Here is a 19,740-nt window from a genome sequence, read left to right as displayed (position 1 = left end):
TCAAGAGAGTTCTGTCACTCTGTACTAAATAAACTAGAAAGATTAAAAGTTCCAAGGAAGCTTTCGATTTCTTGGGGTAGAACCACCAATAAACAAACAAACAAAACCGCAAAGCATCACTGTGATGAATCAAAGCAAAATTGAGCTAAACAGAAGATAACAAAGGTTTCAGAAGATAATCATTCAATATCTTTTCTAGTGCAATATTTTAGGACATTTTTCAATGAAATCTTACCTTCTCGAAAAACTGATGATGCTGACAGATGGTAAGGCTTTGCTCGCTCAATGGCTAATTTTCGCTGGACTCTAGGAAGAATTTTCCCATATTGGTCTATTATAGAATTTCGAGTCACTGATCTCTCGCGCAAACGAGGATCACGATCATTCTACAGAACATAACATAACTGGTAAAAATTTAATCTTCAAAAATGTTAGGTGCTATGCCTATTATTTACTATTAAAATATAATTATGAATACACAAGAACACCTTCCTCCTTTCTACATACCCATTCTTCCAAACCAAAGACATCATACACACAACCTAACTGCTTCATCAATTCTTACCCATTGATAAATTCCAAGTCTCTCCTTCCCAGCCTTGATTATTTACAACTAATAAAAGCAATGATTTTCATTTACTAAGCAACATGTTCCATCACACACACGTCTGTGCACCCTCACAAAAGATACTCTCCTTTTACGATTAAGGAAACCAAGGTTCAGAGTGTGTCCAAGCACACAGAGCCAACGAACAATTAGTCCAACCCCTAAAGTCCATGCTTTTTGCACTATTTATTTCCTACTGTTGTCCTCTACCAGTTGCTATTTTTCCTGAGTGAGTAAAGTAGTTAGTCTGGCAAGACTGTGGGCAGATACCTAAACAGAAATGGCACATATAAAAGAACTGGATAAGTAACAACACCCTGTTTGTCAATTCTGCTTCAGAAAGTGAGGATTTTCAAAATTCAAGATTATACAAAGCTCTTATATAATGAAGTCATCTGTTTTCCCTATTCTCTTGTCCCCCCATAATAAAACAAGTTCAACTGTACCATAAGATTAATCTTCAGAGTCTGGTTCAGCTTCAAGGCAGGAATATAATTGGCACGCTGCAAATGGTGAACTAAAAGGAATTCATGATTCTGAACACTCGCACTGGACTGTAAAAATCTCACCAAACACTCCTACAAAGAACAAAATAGATTTGTAAGCTATTAACTTATCCTGAATTTCCAGATATAAGTTTACACTGACAAATCATTACCTGCTCAGTGTCTGTGAATGGTAGCTTCAGTAAATCCTCCATTAAGCCCATCTCCTGACAGACTTCATATGTATGCTTGAGCAGCTCCTCTATATTCAACCTATTAGAATGTTGTCGCAGTAAAGTCCAGGCCTCCACCATGCACCTGAAATCAATATTTATCAAAGTTTAGTTTTAGAAAAGCTATTTAAAATGTTCAAAACAAGACATCCACCTGAAGAATCCCAAAGATACTTTGTGCATGCATCTTAGTTGTGTCCGACTCTTTGCGACCAACATGGACGGTAGCCTGCAAGGCTCCTCCATCCATGGGATTTCCCAGGCAAGAACACTGGAGTGAGCTGCCACTTTCTCCTCCAGGGGGTCTTCCTGACCCAAGGATCAAACTTCTATCTCCTTCACTGGCAGGTGGATTCTTTACCAGTGAGCCATCTGGGAAGCCCCAAAAGATACTATGTACATATTATTTAAAAGTACTTAAAAATTTTATTGAATACTAATCACTGTGAAGTAGTAAAGAAAATAAGGCATCTTTAAGTACTTTATCATAAAATGTTGACTATTCCATGTAATTTATCAAATATTCCACCGAAAATAAAAAACAGAATTGTTGTAGGGACAGAGAATGGTTTTGAGTGTATGAGCTGTCTACTCTCATGATCATGTGATCATGTGATCAACCGACGAACAACTAATCTCAAAAATATACAAGCAACTCCTCCAGCTCAACTCCAGAAAAATAAATGACCCAATCAAAAAATGGGCCAAAGATCTAAATAGACATTTCTCCAAAGAAGACATACAGATGGCTAACAAACACATGAAAAGATGCTCAACATCACTCATTATCAGAGAAATGCAAATCAAAACCACTATAAGATACCATTTCACACCAGTCAGAATGGCTGCGATCCAAAAGTCTACAAATAATAAATGCTGGAGAGGGTGTGGAGAAAAGGCAACCCTCTTACACTGTTGGTGGGAATGCAAACTAGTACAGCCACTATGGAGAACAGTGTGGAGATTCCTTAAAAAACTGGAAACAGAACTGCCTTATGATCCAGCAATCCCACTGCTGGGCATACACACTGAGGAAACCAGAAGGGAAAGAGACACGTGTACCCTAATGTTCATCGCAGCACTGTTTATAATAGCCAGGACATGGAAGCAACCTAGATGTCCATCAGCAGATGAATGGATAAGAAAGCTGTGGTACATATACACAATGGAGTATTACTCAGCCATTAAAAAGAATACATTTGAATCAGTTCTAATGAGGTGGATGAAACTGGAGCCTATTATACAGAGTGAAGTAAGCCAGAAGGACAAACACCAATACAGTATACTAATGCATATATATGGAATTTAGAAAGATGGTAACGATAACCCTGTATATGAGACAGCAAAAGAGACACTGATGTATAGAACAGGCTTATGGACTCTGTGGGAGAGGGAGAGGGTGGCAAGATTTGGGAGAATGGCATTGAAACATGTGAAATGTCATGTATGAAACGAGATGCCAGTCCAGGTTCAATACACGATGCTGGATGCTTGGGACTGGTGCACTGGGACGACCCAGAGGGATGGTATGGGGAGGGAGGAGGGAGGAGGGTTCAGGATGGATTTTCTTTTAAAAATAAAAAAAATAAAAAAAAAAGTACTTAAAAATTTTATTGAATACTAATCACTGTGAAGTAGTAAAGAAAATAAGGCATCTTTAAATACTTTATCATAAAATGTTGACTATTCCATGTAATTTATCAAATATTCCACCGAAAATAAAAAACAGAATTGTTGTAGGGACAGAGAATGGTTTTGAGTGTATGAGTTGTCTACTCTCATGATCATGTGGGTTAATGGGAGCTGCAGCTCACTGTCGATGCCCAGCATCATTAAGAGAAAATCATACTGCATATAGTTAGCTTAGGAAAAGACCAAAATTCAAACTATGGTTACTACTTCATATATGCATATTGCTTTGCACCATTTTAAAGTTGAAAAAATTATAAGTTGAAGCATTGTTAAGTCAGGGGCCATCTGAACCCAAGAGTTCAAGAAGACAAAAATCTAATGTGATCTGGACAGAACTCACAGAAATATTCAAGTGAGGTTCTTAAGAAAGTGACACTGAGCACGAGAAGAGTAGAAAAGAAAATGAGCAAAGACCTAGAGACAGAAACAGCATACTGTGTTTATGGGAAAGTGGAGGACTTAGCTTAGCAAATCTTCTTAGTAAGATTTTGGCTTATCTACAGCAAGATCTGATTGGAGAACTTAGGTCAAATTAGACAGTTTTAGAAACCAAGTGGGGCTGCTGAAACATCCTTCTGTGAGCAATAGGTCATTAAATGAAGCAATGTGTCTCATGATACACTGATAAGTAAAAATAGGCTTAAAACAACATGAATAATAAGATTTTCTAAAAATTAACCAATAAACAAAGCCTGTAAGTCTTTATGTATTTATATAAACAACAAAATGTCTTGAAAGACACATACTAAGATTAACAATGGTTAGTCTCACATGTAGAATTTTTGGAAGGGCTGATAAGTGTCAAGGCAGAAGCAGGAGTAGAATAAAAAAGGGCAAGTAGATAGGAATAATTTTCTAAAAAAAAGTCATCATTCCTAATTTTAAGTGAATAGGTAATTTTGATTTTAATAGTTCAGTGGCTAAGACTCTGCGTTTCCTGTGCAGGAGGCCCAGGTTCCATTCCTGGTAAGGGAAGTAGATCCCACATGCCACAACTAAGACCAGGCAGAGCACCCCTACCAAAGGCTTTAACTATAGTTTTTATTGAAATAATCACAAAAATTGAAATAACGCCTTGTAAATAAATAACTGACATGCATAAAAAACACAGAATACATGAACCAAGTTACAGCAATTAGTATTCATAATGAAAATGCATCTGAGGAAATTTTAGCAGCACTGTCCCAGACTTCCTGTAGATACAAAGTTTCTTGGGGAAGCAAAATCCCACTGCTGGCAGTTCAGGACCCTAAAATTTTTATTGTTTGACTAGAATATTTTACATATTCTACAAAACTTATAAAAACAACAGTGCAAATAAGTAAAACATTTAGGTGTATCACCTAAAAATCTACATCTGAAATTGCCTTGCACTCCTTCTTCTACCAGGACAGGGATAACAGTGTGGTTGTTATAACCTGAGTATTTAAGAGAAGTAGTTTTTTTCCCCTAAATCAGAAATCTGGGAGTGTTAAAAATGAGCACGCCATTTCTACAGAAAGAAAAATAGATAATGAAGATGAATGAACATCTAATCATTAATTTTAATATAAAGAAATAGATGAAGTAGGTATAATAAAATCTTGTATCTGTTAAATCTGATGTAGGATGGGTATATGGAATTTTCATAGTACTACAGTACTATTCTACTTTTGTGTATTCTGTAATCTTCTTACAAAATGCTTGAACCAAAATAAATTTCAGCTGCATCAAAAATTTAAATGATAAAACAAAAATCACAAAGTAGTAACAGAAACAGTGAGAGGATTAAATAATATTGAAATAGAAGAGACAAAGAGTCATAAAACACTGGCAATTCTAACTTCATAAAATAGCTCTTCATGAAAAGATGCATTCTATTATTATAGTGAGACTAATCACATTAATATTACCATTTTCACCAATCAACTCGATAAATGCCTAACTAAAGGGTATAACACAAAGTGAGACATACATGGAAGGCAATATGCCTTATCAAAATTAAAATTGCAAATATCCTTTTACCCAGTTGGAGAAGGAAATGGCAACCCACTCCAGTATTCCTGCCTGGAGAATTCCCTGGACGGAGGAGCCTGGTGGGCTACAGTCCATGGGGTCACAAAGAGTCCGACACGACTGAGTGACTAACACTTATACTCTTCACCCAGTAATTCTACTCCCAGGATTTTACAAAATAAATCTGCACTTGTGTAAAATAGGTGGATACTCATACACAGCAGTGTTTGAAATGGCATAAGATTAAAACCACCCAAATGTTCACTAAGCGAAGGCAGTTAAACAAATACTGGTACATCCACATAATGAACTATCATGCAATGATTAAAATAAGGAAGCTCTTTATGTACTATCAGGAAATGAACTGCAAACTAAATTACTTTTAAAAATATACTGCAGATGGATGACAGCATGTATTTTTTAAAGGGGGGGAGGGGCAGCAATGACATACATATGCATTTGCTCAGAATGTCCCAGAATGTCTTAGGAAAGATACACTAGTACTGTGAGGAAGCTTAGGAGGCTAGGAATTTACTGTGTATCCTTTTGTAATTTTAGAAAAAAGCATGTAAATATCTTATTATTCAAAAAACAAAAAGAACCGTATTCTTGCCCCTCTTCTCCCAGCCTATATACATACAGGCTTCCCTGGTGACTCAGATGGTAAAGAATCCACCTAGAATGTGGGAGACCTAGGTTCAATCCCTGGATTGGGAAGATCACCTGGAGAAGCGAACAGACACCCACTCCAGTATTCTGGCCTGGAGAATTCCATGCACAGAGGAGCCTGACAGGCTATAGTCCATGGGGTTGCACATATATACAATATTATATATATGCTACATATGTGTGTGTGTGTGTGTATATATATATAAACCGCACACACACATATGTACTTATTTCGCTGCAGTAGGTCTTAATTAAAGCACACAGGATCTTCATTGTGTCATGAGAGATCTTCACAGCTCAGATTCTCTAGTTGCCGCCCAAGGGGTTAGTTGCTTTGATGCATGTGGGATCTTCACTCTCCTTCCAAGGATCAAACCCATGTCCCCTGCACTACAAGGCAGATTTTTTAACCACTGGACCATCAGAGAAGTCCCTGGATATGTTTCAAGTTTTCCACTTTAAAGTATGATATCCACTCCCAGTGAGCAGATACACGAGGTAAGAGTAAGATTAATTTATTTATGATTTATCAAAAACGAATCTAATAACAGTAAGCATACCTGAAAGCAAAAGACAAATGATAGTATATTTTTCTCAGTTTCTCCTACAACAGGAGAAGGCATAGTTACCTCCAACTTCAAGAAATTGATGCTCCATTTTGGGCCAACATTTAAACATAAATTTTAAAATAAGTAACTCTCATATACCCAATACTCTCCTGCTCCTCATGGCAGGAAGGCACGATGCCAATAAAAGCAGTAAGAAAATCACTTCAATTGATGAAAGGCTAAAACTAGCAGGTTAACAGTAAAGTTAAGAAATGTATGGAGGGTTCTTGGCAACACAGCAAGAAGACAGCCTTAGAAACACTCCTGTGACAAGCTCTAAAAATGACAGATCAAATATAAACAGTCTTTTGAAATGGATCATAGAGATCACAATGAAAAAAAAATTCAGAAATGTAAACAAGCAACTATTGATTTCCAGTGATTAGTGTAAAAGTTAAATATTAGGAAAAGATGAATCATAAATAACAGAAAGTTGTTGTAGCTATGTTAACAATTACTCATGACGAAGGTTATTCTACAATAAGAGGTTAAAGTCATTAAAAAATAACAATTTTAAACTTTTATGTACCTAATACTGTATTCAAAATACAAAAAGTTAGCAGTATTACAAGGAATAGACACATACATATTAGAGGAGGCAACATGCAAACGTTTCATTCTTATTCATTTTTTTAAAGTTTATTTACTGGTTGCACTGCAAGGCATGCAGGATCTTAGTTTCCCAACCAGGGATCGAAGCTCACTCCCTGTCCTGGAAGAATCTTAACCACTAAACCACCAAGAAGTCCAGCAAACCTTCCTTCAGTCAGTTCAGTTCAGTCGCTCAGTCATGTCCGACTCTTTGCGACCCCATGGACAGCAGCACACCAGGCTTCCCTGTCCATCAACAACTGCCAGAGCTTGCTCAAACTCATGTCCATCGAGTAAGTGATGCCATCTAACCATCTCATCCTCTGTCATCCACTTCTCCTGCCTTCAATCATTCCCAGCATCAGGGTTTTTTACAATGAGTCAGTTCTTTCCCTCAGGTGGCCAAAGTACTGGAATTTCAGCTTCAGCATCAGTCCTTCCAAAGAGTATTCAGAAGTGATTTCCTTTTAGAATAGACTGGTTGGATCTCCTTGCAGTCCAAGGGACTCTCAAAAGTCTTCTCCAACACCACAGTTAAAAAGCATCAATTCTTTGGCACTCAGCTTTCTTTATAGTCCAACACTCACATTCATACATGAATACTGGAAAAACCATAGCTTTGACTAGACAGACCTTAGTTGGCAAAGTAAGGTCTCTGCTTTTTAATATGCTGTCTGGGTTGGTGATAACTTTTCTTCCAAGGAGCAAGGGTCTTTTAATTTCATGGCTGCAGTCACCATCTGTAGTGACTTTGGAGCCCAAGAAAATAAAGTCTGTCACTGTTTCCATTGTTTCCCCATCTATTTGCCATGAAGTGATGGGACTGGATGCCATGATCTTCCTTTTCTGAATGTTGAGCTTTAAGCCAACTTTTTCACTCTCCACTTTCACTTCCATCAAGAGGCTTTTAGTTCTTTTTCACTTTGTGCCATAAGGGTGGTGTCATCTGCATATCTGAGGTTATTGATATTTCTCCCAGCAATCTTGATTCCAGCTTGTGCTTCTTCCAGCCCAGTGTTTCTCATGATGTACTCTGCATATAAGTTAAATAAGCAGGATGACAATATACAGCCTTGACGTACTCCTTTTCCTATTTGGAACCAGTCTGTTGTTCCATGCCCACTTCTAACTGTTGCTTCCTGACCTGCGTACAGGTTTCTCAAGAGGCAGGTCAGGTGGTCTGGTATTCCCATCTCTCTCAGAATTTTCTAGTTTATTGTGACCCACACAGCCAAAGGATTTGGCATAGTCAATAAAGCAAAAATAGATGTTTTTCTGGAACTCTCTTTTGTTTTTTCGACAATCCAGGGGATATTGGCAATTTGATCTCTGAATCCTCTGCCTTTTTGAAAACCAGCTTGAACATCTGGTTCACGGTTTACATATTGATGAGCCTGGCTTGGAGAATTTTGAGCATTACTTTACTAGCGTGTGAGATGAGTGCAATTTTGCAGTAGTTTGAGCCTTCTTTGGCATTGCCATGAAAACTGACCTTTTCCAGTCCCGTGGCCACTGCTGAGTTTTCCAAATTTGCTGGCATATTGAGTAAAGGACTTTCACAGCATCATCTTCCAGGATTTGAAATATCCTGGAAGGATATTTCAACTGAAATTCTATCACCTCCACTAGCTTTGTTTGTAGTGATGCTTCCTAAGGCCCACGTGACTTCACATTCCAGGATGTCTGGCTCTAGGTCAGTGATCACACTATCATGATCATCTGGGTCGTGAAGATCTTTTTTGTAGAGTTCTTCTGTATATTCTTGTCACCTCTTCTTAATATCTTCTGCCTCTGTTAGGTCCATACCATTTCTGTCCTTTATCAAGCCCATCTTTGCATGAAATGTTCCCTTCGTATCTCTAATTTTCTTGAGAGATCTCTAGTCTTCCCATTCTGTTGTTTTCCTCTATTTCTTTGCATTGTTCACTGAGGAAAGGAAGGCTTTCTTATCTCTTCTTGCTATTCTTTGGAACTCCGCATTCAAATGGGTATATCTTTCCTTTTCTCCTTTGCTTTTTCACTTCTCTTCTTTTCACAGCTATTTGTAAGGCCTCCTCAGACAACCATTCTGCTTTTTTGCATTTCTTTTTCTTGGGGATGGTCTTGCTCCCTGTCTCCTGTACAATGTCACAAACCTCCGTCCATAGTTCATCAGGCACTCTGTCTATCAGATCTAGGCCCTTAAATCTATTTGTCACTTCCACTGTATAATCATAAGGGATTTGATTTAGGTCATACCTGAATGGTCTAGTGGTTTTCCCCCCTTTCTTCAATTTAAGTCTGAATTTGGCAATAAAGATTTCATGATCTGAGCCACAGGCAGCTCCTGGTCTTGTTTTTGCTGACTATATAGAGCTTCTCCATCTTTGGCTGCAAAGAATATAATCAATCTGATTTTGGTGTTGGCCATCTGATCCATGTGTAGATCACATTATGGAGTCACAATGCAATTAAAAGAGAAAAGAATTTTTTAAACCATATTTGTACATTAAAGCTTCTAAATAATTAATTGGGAAAGAAAAAAATCATAATGAAAATTAAAAATACTTACGAAAAAAATAACCATAAAAATTGTGGGATGATGCCAAAGTAATATACAGAACATTCAGATTTACCTTTTTATGTTAGTAAAGATAAAAGGTTGAAAATGAGAAACCAACTTGAGTTAAAAAGCACAGCAGAATGAAACCCACAGAAAGTGGAAAGAATAAAGATAATGATTACACCTATACAAAAAGGTTTTCCAGCTCTATTGTACTTCTATTTTACTAAGACTGAGTACATAATGTTAAGAGCTAAAAATCTAAAACTGTTACTTTTAGGCTATCGTGTACTGTGCATCATGATTACTTTTAGGTAAATCTATTTGCCATAACTGTGATGGTATGTCCATAAAGAAAGCTCATATAACTGAAAAGCTACCAGCATACAGGTTTCACAGAAAGAGAAAGATGATCTTAATAAAGAAGAGGTGGTAGAGGAAACAGGCAGGAGTTAGGCTGAAAAGTTAAATAAATGATGCAATGATGATTAACTCAAGAAGGTTCAATCTACCACCCTTTACTGGGCTTCGCTGGTGGCTCAGACCATAAAGAATCCCCCTGCAATGTGGGAGACCTAGGTTCGATCCCTGGGTTGGGAAGATCCCCTAGAGAAGGGAACGGCTACCCACTCCAGTACTCTTGCCTGGAGAATTCCACAGACAGAGGAGCCTGCCAAGCTACAGTCCATGGGGTTGCAAAGAGTCAGACCCAACTGAGCAACTTTTACTTTCACCACCATTTACTAATGATTTACTACTTGCAACTGTAATAGTGCTTATGCCATTTAACTAACCTCAAAATGTTGCAAAGCAGTCATTATTAACCCAGGAGGAAACCTGGGCTCAGAAAGGATAATTTAACTGCTTCTGATCATATTTCAGAATGTAGCAGAATTCAGGTATAAATTCAGATCTATCTGAGACTGTCAACTGTTACAATCAGTAACTATTCCAATATTGTCATTTTAAAATGTAGATTAATTAATATAAATTCACACAACAGCTAGAAAACCGAACAACACCTCAGTAATTATTTTAAACATTTATTGAATTTGAAAACATGTTATCTCACAATGATGCTATGTTTTTGGAGACTAGATAACTGAGGCTTTACTGTACTTGAGAAATACAGTTTTGAAATTACATTATATAAAGGTTTCATTATTGTAAATATTATCAAGTACTAGAACTCTTTAACCCATTTATTAAACATTTATGTTCTTTAGCTTCTTTAACGTTTTGTTCTTATATTTATTCTTGATTTATTCAGCTGAGCCAAATACTTTTACTAACCAAAATTATTTCAACAAGTACTTTAGCAGTTTATTACTTTTGAGGACATTGTAAGTTTCAATGTCTAACAAGTCTATTACTAAATTGCAGATCTGTCTGAAATGTAAAGATCCAATCCTCTCTCCTCAAAGCTGTATGGTTCATAAATGACAATTTGGGGTGAGTAAAGTGGCCAATTTTTAAATATATAAAGAAAATATAAAATGACTCAACCAATAAGATTCAACAAAAAACCAGTATGAATTAATTCCAGTCTAAAACAAGTTTCCCAACTACCTAGGTATTAAGAAAACCCAATAACCAGACCACTGTATTTCCAATCATGCCACTTAATTGTCAGTTAGTATATACATGTCAAATATAATTATTATAGCAACTGTGTACTGCTATAATGCAACAACAAAATTAAAGAACTGCAACACCCAAGCAAGCAAGACTAACAAAAATATCAGAGTACCATCACTGGAATATACCGTCAAAGAATATAATTTATCAACTTAGCATAAACTTCATTCTATCTCTATTTCTGGCTGCTTCTCAGTATAAGCAAACCTCAACTGTCCAAGGAGAAAACTGTCAACACTGCCAGGTAGAAACGGACATAATTTTTAAACCTCAGTCTGATTTCCCCTTTTACTCATTACTTCTTTTATTCATCTTATTCTAGGTAAAAGGTGCTTTACATTCTTCTCGATGAAAGATGAAGAACATAAGAATACTGTGCAATGCAACCAAGTCGAAATATATATTGCTCTATTTCATCAGTTCCATTTTATTAATACATGGCCAAGAGTTCAATTGTACTTTCAAAACAGGTACTTACCTATTAAAAAGCAAAACAGTGAGGTGAAGGATAACATCTCTACCACTGGACACTGTTGGCTTCATTGTCTGAATATATCTGAGGGCCTGTCTGTGCTCACCCTGACTCATGAAGGCTTCAATAATCTTTGAATGTTGCCATGACACAGGTTTTGCAGTAGCCGGGTGAAACAGAAGATCCAAACCACTCTGCAAAAATGACAATGAAAACTGGTAAATTAAATACAATGCTTTGCACTTTGAAAAAAAAAAAAGGAATATACTAAACCTATGCAAATTAAAATAAAACCTGTTTAAATATATCTGAAAATATCTATTTTACTGTATATTTTATTTTAAATAAAAGCCTTATCAAAAGCCTCATACTTTTGAGATCTTGTCAAGTGAGTATATAAAATCTTTCCATCACCAATTTCATACATCAATGTCAAATTCTGGCTTCTCTGGTTCACCCAACACATCAAATATATCTGTAACATAAAAATGACTATATTTGCACTACTGGTAATTGTTTGTATGTTATTTAGACAATAAGACTCTTGGGGTTCTAAACTATTTTATCTTTGTATATTCTTGTTGCCTGAAATGGTGCTTGGTGAAGGTACTGATTAAACTGAATCCTTAAAAAACCTCCGGAAGTAGACTGTGCCATATCTTTAATGTTAAATGTATTTTTCCTAAAATTCTAATAGTTTACAAAAGTTTAACATTCTAAATGAACTATACAGACTTACCTCATAGTCATTATGATCTATCAGCCAAAATCCTTGAATAAGTTTAACCTGGCCCCAAGAAATGGCAAAGGCAGTTGGAAATGATTCAATGGAAGTATCCGTTTTGTTTGGAAAGGAATACATAATATCAAGTAGCAAATAAATAGTCTTTTAAAAAAAAGAGGATTAAGGACAATAAACAAAAAGAAAAACTCCTACATATATATCTGCAATAGGTAACAACAGAAAGTATCAGAAAAAAGGCTTAAGACAGTTTTATTAAATGTCGGTACAGCCAACCCCACAACCAACTTCATTCATTCTGTATTAAGTACCACCACAAAGGTACTTTGTCCCCTGGAGGAAGAAATGGCAACCCACTCCAGCATTCTTGCCTAGAGAATCCCCACAGACAGAGGAGCCTGGTGGGCTACAGTTCATAGGGTCACACGTGCCTGAAGCGACTTAGCACACAGGCACCACAAGGAGATGAACTAAAGCATACTTTCTTCACCCAAGTTAGCAGATTAACAAATTTAAGAAACAAAGCCACAGATGAAATTCCAATTATCCAATAAACCCTGGCAGTTTAAGCAAACACATTATTTGTTTTATAAATTATGAATAAAATTATGCATTTTGACTAAGAAATAGACTTTAGTACAGAAATCTTATTTAAGAGACCACATAATGCATTCCCATCCAGCACATAAAATCTCATAGAGAATGACCACATGCTAGCAATGTTCTAGAGCTGTCTTTAACTTCGGGAATGTCTTGGACACATTTGAGTCTGATGAAAGCCAAGAACTGTATCTCTAGAAAAATAAACATAAACATTTTGCATAGTTTCAAGGTTAACGAAAGACCATCTGAATCCAATCAACAGGTCCTGGATTAAGAATCTTTCCTTTAAAACAAATTCAAATGTGAAATTGAGATTGGATTAGATGCATAAGGGTCCTACTACTCTGACATTGTATGATTTTGGTAATATGTGAATTACTTGATAAAATTTTAAAGGATACAACAGAATGCTTGCTTGCTTCAGTAATGTTGTCTAGTAGGTATATGTCAAGTAACGCCTATTAAAAAAAAATTTAGTGCATTTTACATATTCATTCATTTATGTTCCTTGTTTTTCCCTAGCCCATACCAGGTATGAAAAATCCAATTAAGCATTCCTCTCTCTCCCAGCCCAGCTTTTGAGACTAAATGATATTGTGTTACCGCGAACCTACATGTAGACTCGTAGGAGGATATTTTCCTGTGCCTCCTTCGTCCCGTTTCCACAACTTCTCTACTCGATCTCCTAACTGAGAAACCATTCCATCAATCATCAAGCAGTCAGGGTTCCACTTCCCTCTGCAATAAGGGCAACATTAAGGATATTGAGCATTAGTTCTAATTATTATTATCAAAACAACCAGCAGCCAACTCTTAAAAGTAACGACCTCAACTATCAAAGGCAGAAGAAATTTGAGGACAGGATCCCATCATGAGAAATCTGGACATCAAGTAAAGTTAGTCAGATAAACCCTGAAGAAGCCTCAAGTTTGGTTATTAGCCAAGTCAGTTAGTGAAGGTCAGGTTCCAGGGGAAAAAGTGGTCTAGTCAGCAAAATGCTGTTTACTTTTTACTACCTTGAGCAAATTACCAAAGAGCATGATATCTCAGTATAGAGAAAGTAAATACTGTAGCTCAAAGTCAAAAAGTTTTACTTTCAGTTTTATCACCTGGACTAGTTTTTAAACCTCAATGCTAATTGCTAAGTCACTTCAGTCGTGTCCGACTCTGTGCGACCCCATAGATGGCAGCCCACCAGGCTCCCCCATCCCTGGGATTCTCCAGGCAAGAACACTGCAGTGGGTTCCCTCCTAATATTTATTATTGAGCACATACAGGTGATAAGCAGATACTGACCTCGTCTGTTTCCTCATCTAATATTAATAACAACAATAGCAGTTACTAATTATTGGATGAAATTTTCTTGAATAAGGCATTGAAAGAAAGATATTTTATTTCATCTTTATATTTACTTTATATTGACTTTATAATTTGTGACAAATAGGATTAGAAAGTTTATCCAACCTGCTCAAGGACATACACTTAGGAAATAACAGATCTAGAAATTTTAAATACACCTTATAAATTTCCCAAGTCCATGCTCACTATCCTAGATTAGTTATTAGTTATTCTAATCTAATCCTTGATTAGATTCTGGATCCTCTAACTATGCACAACTTTGTACAGGTTTCCAAGTGATTCAGACAACAAACCTGGAATCAAGGTTTGGGAATAATTGCTCTAAATGTTATACCCCTCTACAATTCTGTCATTCCAACTTGAGGAAGAAGGCTATTTATAATTCCAAAGTAGAGTCAGGCTGTAAAACATTACTCTTTTTTTCTTTTATTACTTTTATATCTTTATTTCAAAGGACCCAACCACATATGTATTTAAGGGGAAGGGGGAGTTCATATTTAAAGAAAAGAGAGAAAAAGGCAATAAAGAAAAAAATGGATAAAGTGCTGAAATGCAAATGTTAATGCAAAGAATGTAAAGTAACTAACATGATATATTTTCAGCTTTAGTAACAGTTGCTTCAAGTCTTCTTCTGAATAAGAATTCTCAGGAAAAATGTATACTTAAATTATAGAATCTCCGATTTAGGAAATAATAAATAGCTGTGTTCAAATTCTAAAATAAAGATGTAAACAGTAGGTCAAGGCAAACACTACAACTAAAATAGTAATGCTGGTGACAAATTCATATACTTTACTGAGATTTCCACCCCTTTAATCTTTTTTTTTATAACATAATGAATTCTATTCTGAGAAAGCTTTGATTTCTTATACAAGTAACTTCTAAAATGGTTTTTGAAGGCTCTGGATGTACTATACCTTGATGAACGCTCACACTTCTGTCGACGACTGGTGTAGTAATTCTGAATTACGGGGTAGTTGTAGCATAACCTTGACAACTGCACAGCATCATCTAGATGTTTCATAAGAGTTGGAAGAAAAGCTAGTAATATTTCCAAAACACTCCCCATAAACTTAAGGTTACATAATTGATATTTTACTACAATTTTATAATATTCTTTAAATTGCAGGCTTCTTAAAGTAATAAAAGAACACTTTATTAACAGACGCATAAATGAGAAAACTGAGTGTCTCAAGAAAGTCTTGTAACAACAGGATGCCAGTTAAAGACCCTGGAAAAACTATTTCAGAAAATTATTTTACTCCCTTAGGCACAAATGATAATATAAAAGTAAGCAAATTCACTATGTGTTCAAGTAAAAATCTAAGAGAATTATGAAAGAATAAGATCAACAGTAATTATGCACAGTGGCAGATACACTTCTAAGTCTGTGAATCCTGGAAATATAAGAAGTTGGAGGCTTTTGTTCTACACAAATGTAGTAAAAGTCAAATTCTCTAATTCCTGATATTAGCATGAATTATTAGATAAAACGGGGTAAGTAATTGATGGCAAAAAGTATTGGTTAATAACCATATTAAAAGAACCTTGAAGAGAAAAAGATGGACAAATTAGATTTTAAACTCATACTTCTATGGATCTAAATTATAGCTGGTGATATCACTGAACCCATCTTCATAAGCCATGTTTTGTCAAATGTTTTTTTTTTTAACCCAACAAACATGCATGCAACACCTGCATATCAGGCATGGGGTGAAGCACTGAAGGCACAAAGAGAATACAAGAAAAGAAGGTGAGAATAAAAGAAAGCACGAGAGAGCGGTAGAAGGAAGGAAACCCCAACAATAGAGCAACAAAATTATAAAGATTTAAGAATGTTTCATTAATATTTATAGATTAAGGAAATATTTTACCTAAGCCCTCTGGTAAAAGGCCAGAATGAGAGAACCAAAGAACCACTTGTGCATACTGACAGATGAGCTGAGTAACCATATATTTATTGCTTAAATCTGTAAGACCTGTAAAGAGTTGAAATCAGTTGTTTAGTTTTCAATTTATCAACCACAAATGAAAAATCAAGACACTCTATAGTTCTCAAAAACAGTAACTACTTGGTGATTTTAAACAATATGCATGTATTTTTAAACAAATTTAGCTTGAACAAATAATCTCCAAAATGCTAAACTAACTCACTGACTAAAATAGACATTTTAAGTAAATATGCTTCCATGTTAGCTACACTCCCATTTAGCTATTTTCAATAATCAGATTTATACATTAAAACAAACTAGTACAGTATCATTAATACAGGCTGTTCAAACCAGGCCTTTATATGAAACTGGCTATTTTGTTTCAATGGAAAACCAGAGGAGAAAAATTATGAAGACCAACTCTATGCACAAAAACTTAAATATAATTTAAAAATCTGAAGTTCTACCACTAATACACTGCCTTAACAATCTTTAAATCCCCAATTTCCCAACCTTATTTAATCATGAACTCATGGTTCATCTAACAACATTCGTAGCTTTTCATTTGAAAAAAAAAAACAAACTAGCATTTGAGAAATAATGGCCTCTTTGCCCAATAATCCATCTAATGCATAGGAAATGTATTCCGTCCCGAATTCAAGAAGCAAAAGTCAATGAAACATTCGTTTACATAAGACAGGAGCACACCTCTCTCAGTGATGTCGTGGGCCTCAGCTGCAAAACAGCTTAAGACTGTACTAAGATTGCTAAGAAGTAAATGGCACTGCTGGAGAGACTGTATAGTTTGTGGGTCGATGAAACGACATGAACCATCAAATAACGGTGTACCTTTCAAGAAAAAAAGACAAGATTAGTTTTGACACACTAAATCTTGACTTAATTAAAATAATAAATGCAAAATATCTCAAATTACTTTAATCATAGAATTATTCTATACATTGTGAGATTTAAAAAGACAAGCTTCAAATGACAAGTATCCTCAAGGAATATAGAAACGACAGCTACAAATTCTATCTTTAAAAAATGCAGAATGAGGTGAGCACAGACAAAAGTGATACAGATTCAACTTCAGATTCACTAGAAATCAGTACTATGTTGCTGTGTGATTATTATTTTATAAGAACTCTTTCTTCCACCTCTAGTCTTTGGAAAAGTGAGACAATGAAATTAAGATCCAGAGACTTAATACAATATAACTGCATGCTTGCTATAATGTAGACTTGGCTGTCCTCTCATTTCAAGCTTAAGGCTGAGTTCACAAATGCATTTTTGGACACAACTTAGCGACTAAACAACAACAAAAACACTATACAGAACCCTATATCCTCCTATCAAATTTTGTAGGTTTAAACAATCCTCTGCTAAGAATAACTTTTTTAAAAGTCCAATTTGTTCACTCATCAAGACATAACAGTAATAACAAATGCACATATACTTCTAAATAAACTTAAAATGTACTTTCAATGCACAAGGCAATCATATATTACCTTTAATATTATTTTTGCACTAGTTGGACATAATGGGTTTTAATATTCACAGCATATTTTAAAACTCAAGGTGTACAACAGACTAATAAATAACCTGATATAACTAATGACATGTTAGTAGAAGACAAGAGGTGATTTGAGTTTTTGCCCTACTATTCCGCTTCTTTACACTCCTAAGTATTTTAAATAGAAAATGAATAAAGCTTAGAGGTTAACTGGCCTATTCTCTTAACTCCATCATCAGCATATCTTATAAATTAAATGCCTAAGATTAAAAGATATGATATAATTCTGAAACTTGCTACTGGAAACATGCCTAACATGTTGCCAATCTAAACAATCTGCTGCAAAATCTTGATCAAAAAAATAATTTTTTCACTCTAATATAAAATAAAGTCTTTCTGGGACTTCTTCAAAGAGTTTGCAACTTCAAAATAATTAAAAATTTACTGTTATGTACTCAAAACATAAACCAAGATTATTTTTTTATATATATAATACTTACATAGTCTGTCAAATTCCTCTTTTGTGAAAACCACTTTATTCCATGACCATTCAAGAACAAAGCGTAAATTAGCAGCAGAATTTGGTTGTTCTTATTTGTAAATATGGAAGGGAAAAATGAAGAATGGTTACTAATTACAAAAAAAAAAAAGAAACTTCAGGGAAGAAACCTGACAAAAACCACCCTAAACAAGTGAGCAACGTTAAAATCAATATTGATGGAGACAGACGGGCTGCATCTGTGCTCAAGGTATCACATGAGGGAGCACATCCATTTACGTGATGCTGCTATGAAAAATGTAAAATCTAAATCTAATCATGAGGAAATATCAACAAATACAACCTGAGAGGCAGGCTACAAAATAACAGGCCCATATTCTTTAAAAATGTCAATTTCTTCAAAGACAAATGCTTAAGATTTACACAATATTATGAGCGAGTAAAACAACATGAAAACTAAATATAAAATATATTCTGGACGGGATTCTGAATTCCCTCTCCCTAAAAATGTTACAAAGGACATTACTGGGGCAATTAGTGATATTCCAATAGAATCTACAGATTAGGTAATAGCATGTATCAATATTAATTTTCCTGATTTTTCTAACTCCAAAGTGTTTTGTTAAGTGAATATCCTTGTTCTTAGAAGGAAACATTGAAATATTTTGAGTAAAGAAGCATGATGCCTTCAACTTATCAAATGGTCAGAATAAAAACAACACGTGTGTGTGAAATGTTTGTTTGCAGAGAGTAAAACATACAACTTGAATCCCCAGAGAATTTTTCTGAATGAAAAAGAGTCAACCCTAAAAGGTTACATACTGTCGGATTCCATTTATGATCACTTCTGAAATGACAAAATGATAGAAATAGACAATAAATGAATGGGTGCTGGGCATTAGGAATGGGGTGGGGGCTGGCGATAGTAAGCATGGCTATCAAAGAGTAAGAAGAAAAGTCCTGTGTGTGATATAATACTAGAGACGTGCCACATCTTATCATTCATGGGGGATAAGGGTACACTGTAAATGTCTTACAATTGCATGTGAACACAATTATCTCAAAATAAAGGTAACTTACCACCCCCCCCACAGTAAATTGACAATTTTAAAACTACAAAGCATTTTTTAATTGTTAAAAATCATAATCTTACCTTCTGTTATCCATCTTTTGATACACCCTGTCAAAAGTCCCAGAGAACTTGTCTGGATTGCTGCTGACAATATAGCTTCTAACTGTTCTTCCTAAACCATGTTTTAAAAAAAGAAAAGAAAGGGTATGTGATCCGAGACAGAGGTATCAAGTTCTAGCTCACAACCCAAAATTTTAAAGGATTAAAAATCATTATGATTCCCCAGGATGGCTATACACAAAAAAACAACAAGCACTGGTGATGGTGTAGAAACTCCTCACACACTGCTGCTGCTAAGTCACTTCAGTCGTGTCCGACTCTGTGCGACCCCATAGACCTAGGCAGCCCACCAGGTTCCCCCGTCCTCCAGGCAAGAACACTGGAGTGGGTTGCCATTTCCTTCTCCAATGCACAAAAGTGAAAAGTGAA

The 19,740-nt window shown here is 35.6% G+C and overlaps 1 protein-coding gene across 5 annotated transcripts in view; it reads right to left on the bottom strand.

Moving 5' to 3' along the window:
- AHCTF1 (AT-hook containing transcription factor 1) overlaps positions 1 to 19,740 on the bottom strand; it is a 97,335-nt gene that overhangs the window by 30,253 nt on the left and 47,342 nt on the right. For all 5 annotated transcript variants that reach the window (XR_003514894.1, XM_027564660.1, XM_027564657.1 and 2 more), the window contains exons 13-24: positions 19,333 to 19,423; positions 18,181 to 18,270; positions 16,876 to 17,016; positions 16,111 to 16,215; positions 15,154 to 15,247; positions 13,492 to 13,615; positions 13,279 to 13,335; positions 12,272 to 12,418; positions 11,539 to 11,726; positions 1,266 to 1,410; positions 1,054 to 1,185; positions 236 to 386 (exon numbers count right to left, since the gene is read on the bottom strand). Coding sequence is in view for 4 of the 5 variants with exons in the window: in XM_027564660.1 (XP_027420461.1) it covers positions 236 to 386; positions 1,054 to 1,185; positions 1,266 to 1,410; positions 11,539 to 11,726; positions 12,272 to 12,418; positions 13,279 to 13,335; positions 13,492 to 13,615; positions 15,154 to 15,247; positions 16,111 to 16,215; positions 16,876 to 17,016; positions 18,181 to 18,270; positions 19,333 to 19,423 (1,465 nt within the window). In the remaining variant the exon portion in view is untranslated. The remainder of the gene's footprint in view (positions 1 to 235; positions 387 to 1,053; positions 1,186 to 1,265; positions 1,411 to 11,538; positions 11,727 to 12,271; positions 12,419 to 13,278; positions 13,336 to 13,491; positions 13,616 to 15,153; positions 15,248 to 16,110; positions 16,216 to 16,875; positions 17,017 to 18,180; positions 18,271 to 19,332; positions 19,424 to 19,740) is intronic.

This window comes from Bos indicus x Bos taurus, chromosome 16 (genome assembly GCF_003369695.1).
Source record: "Bos indicus x Bos taurus breed Angus x Brahman F1 hybrid chromosome 16, Bos_hybrid_MaternalHap_v2.0, whole genome shotgun sequence".
NCBI lineage: Eukaryota > Metazoa > Chordata > Mammalia > Artiodactyla > Bovidae > Bos > Bos indicus x Bos taurus.
Note: the sequence above shows the minus strand (reverse complement) of the source record. Positions and strands in the feature narration are given on the sequence as shown.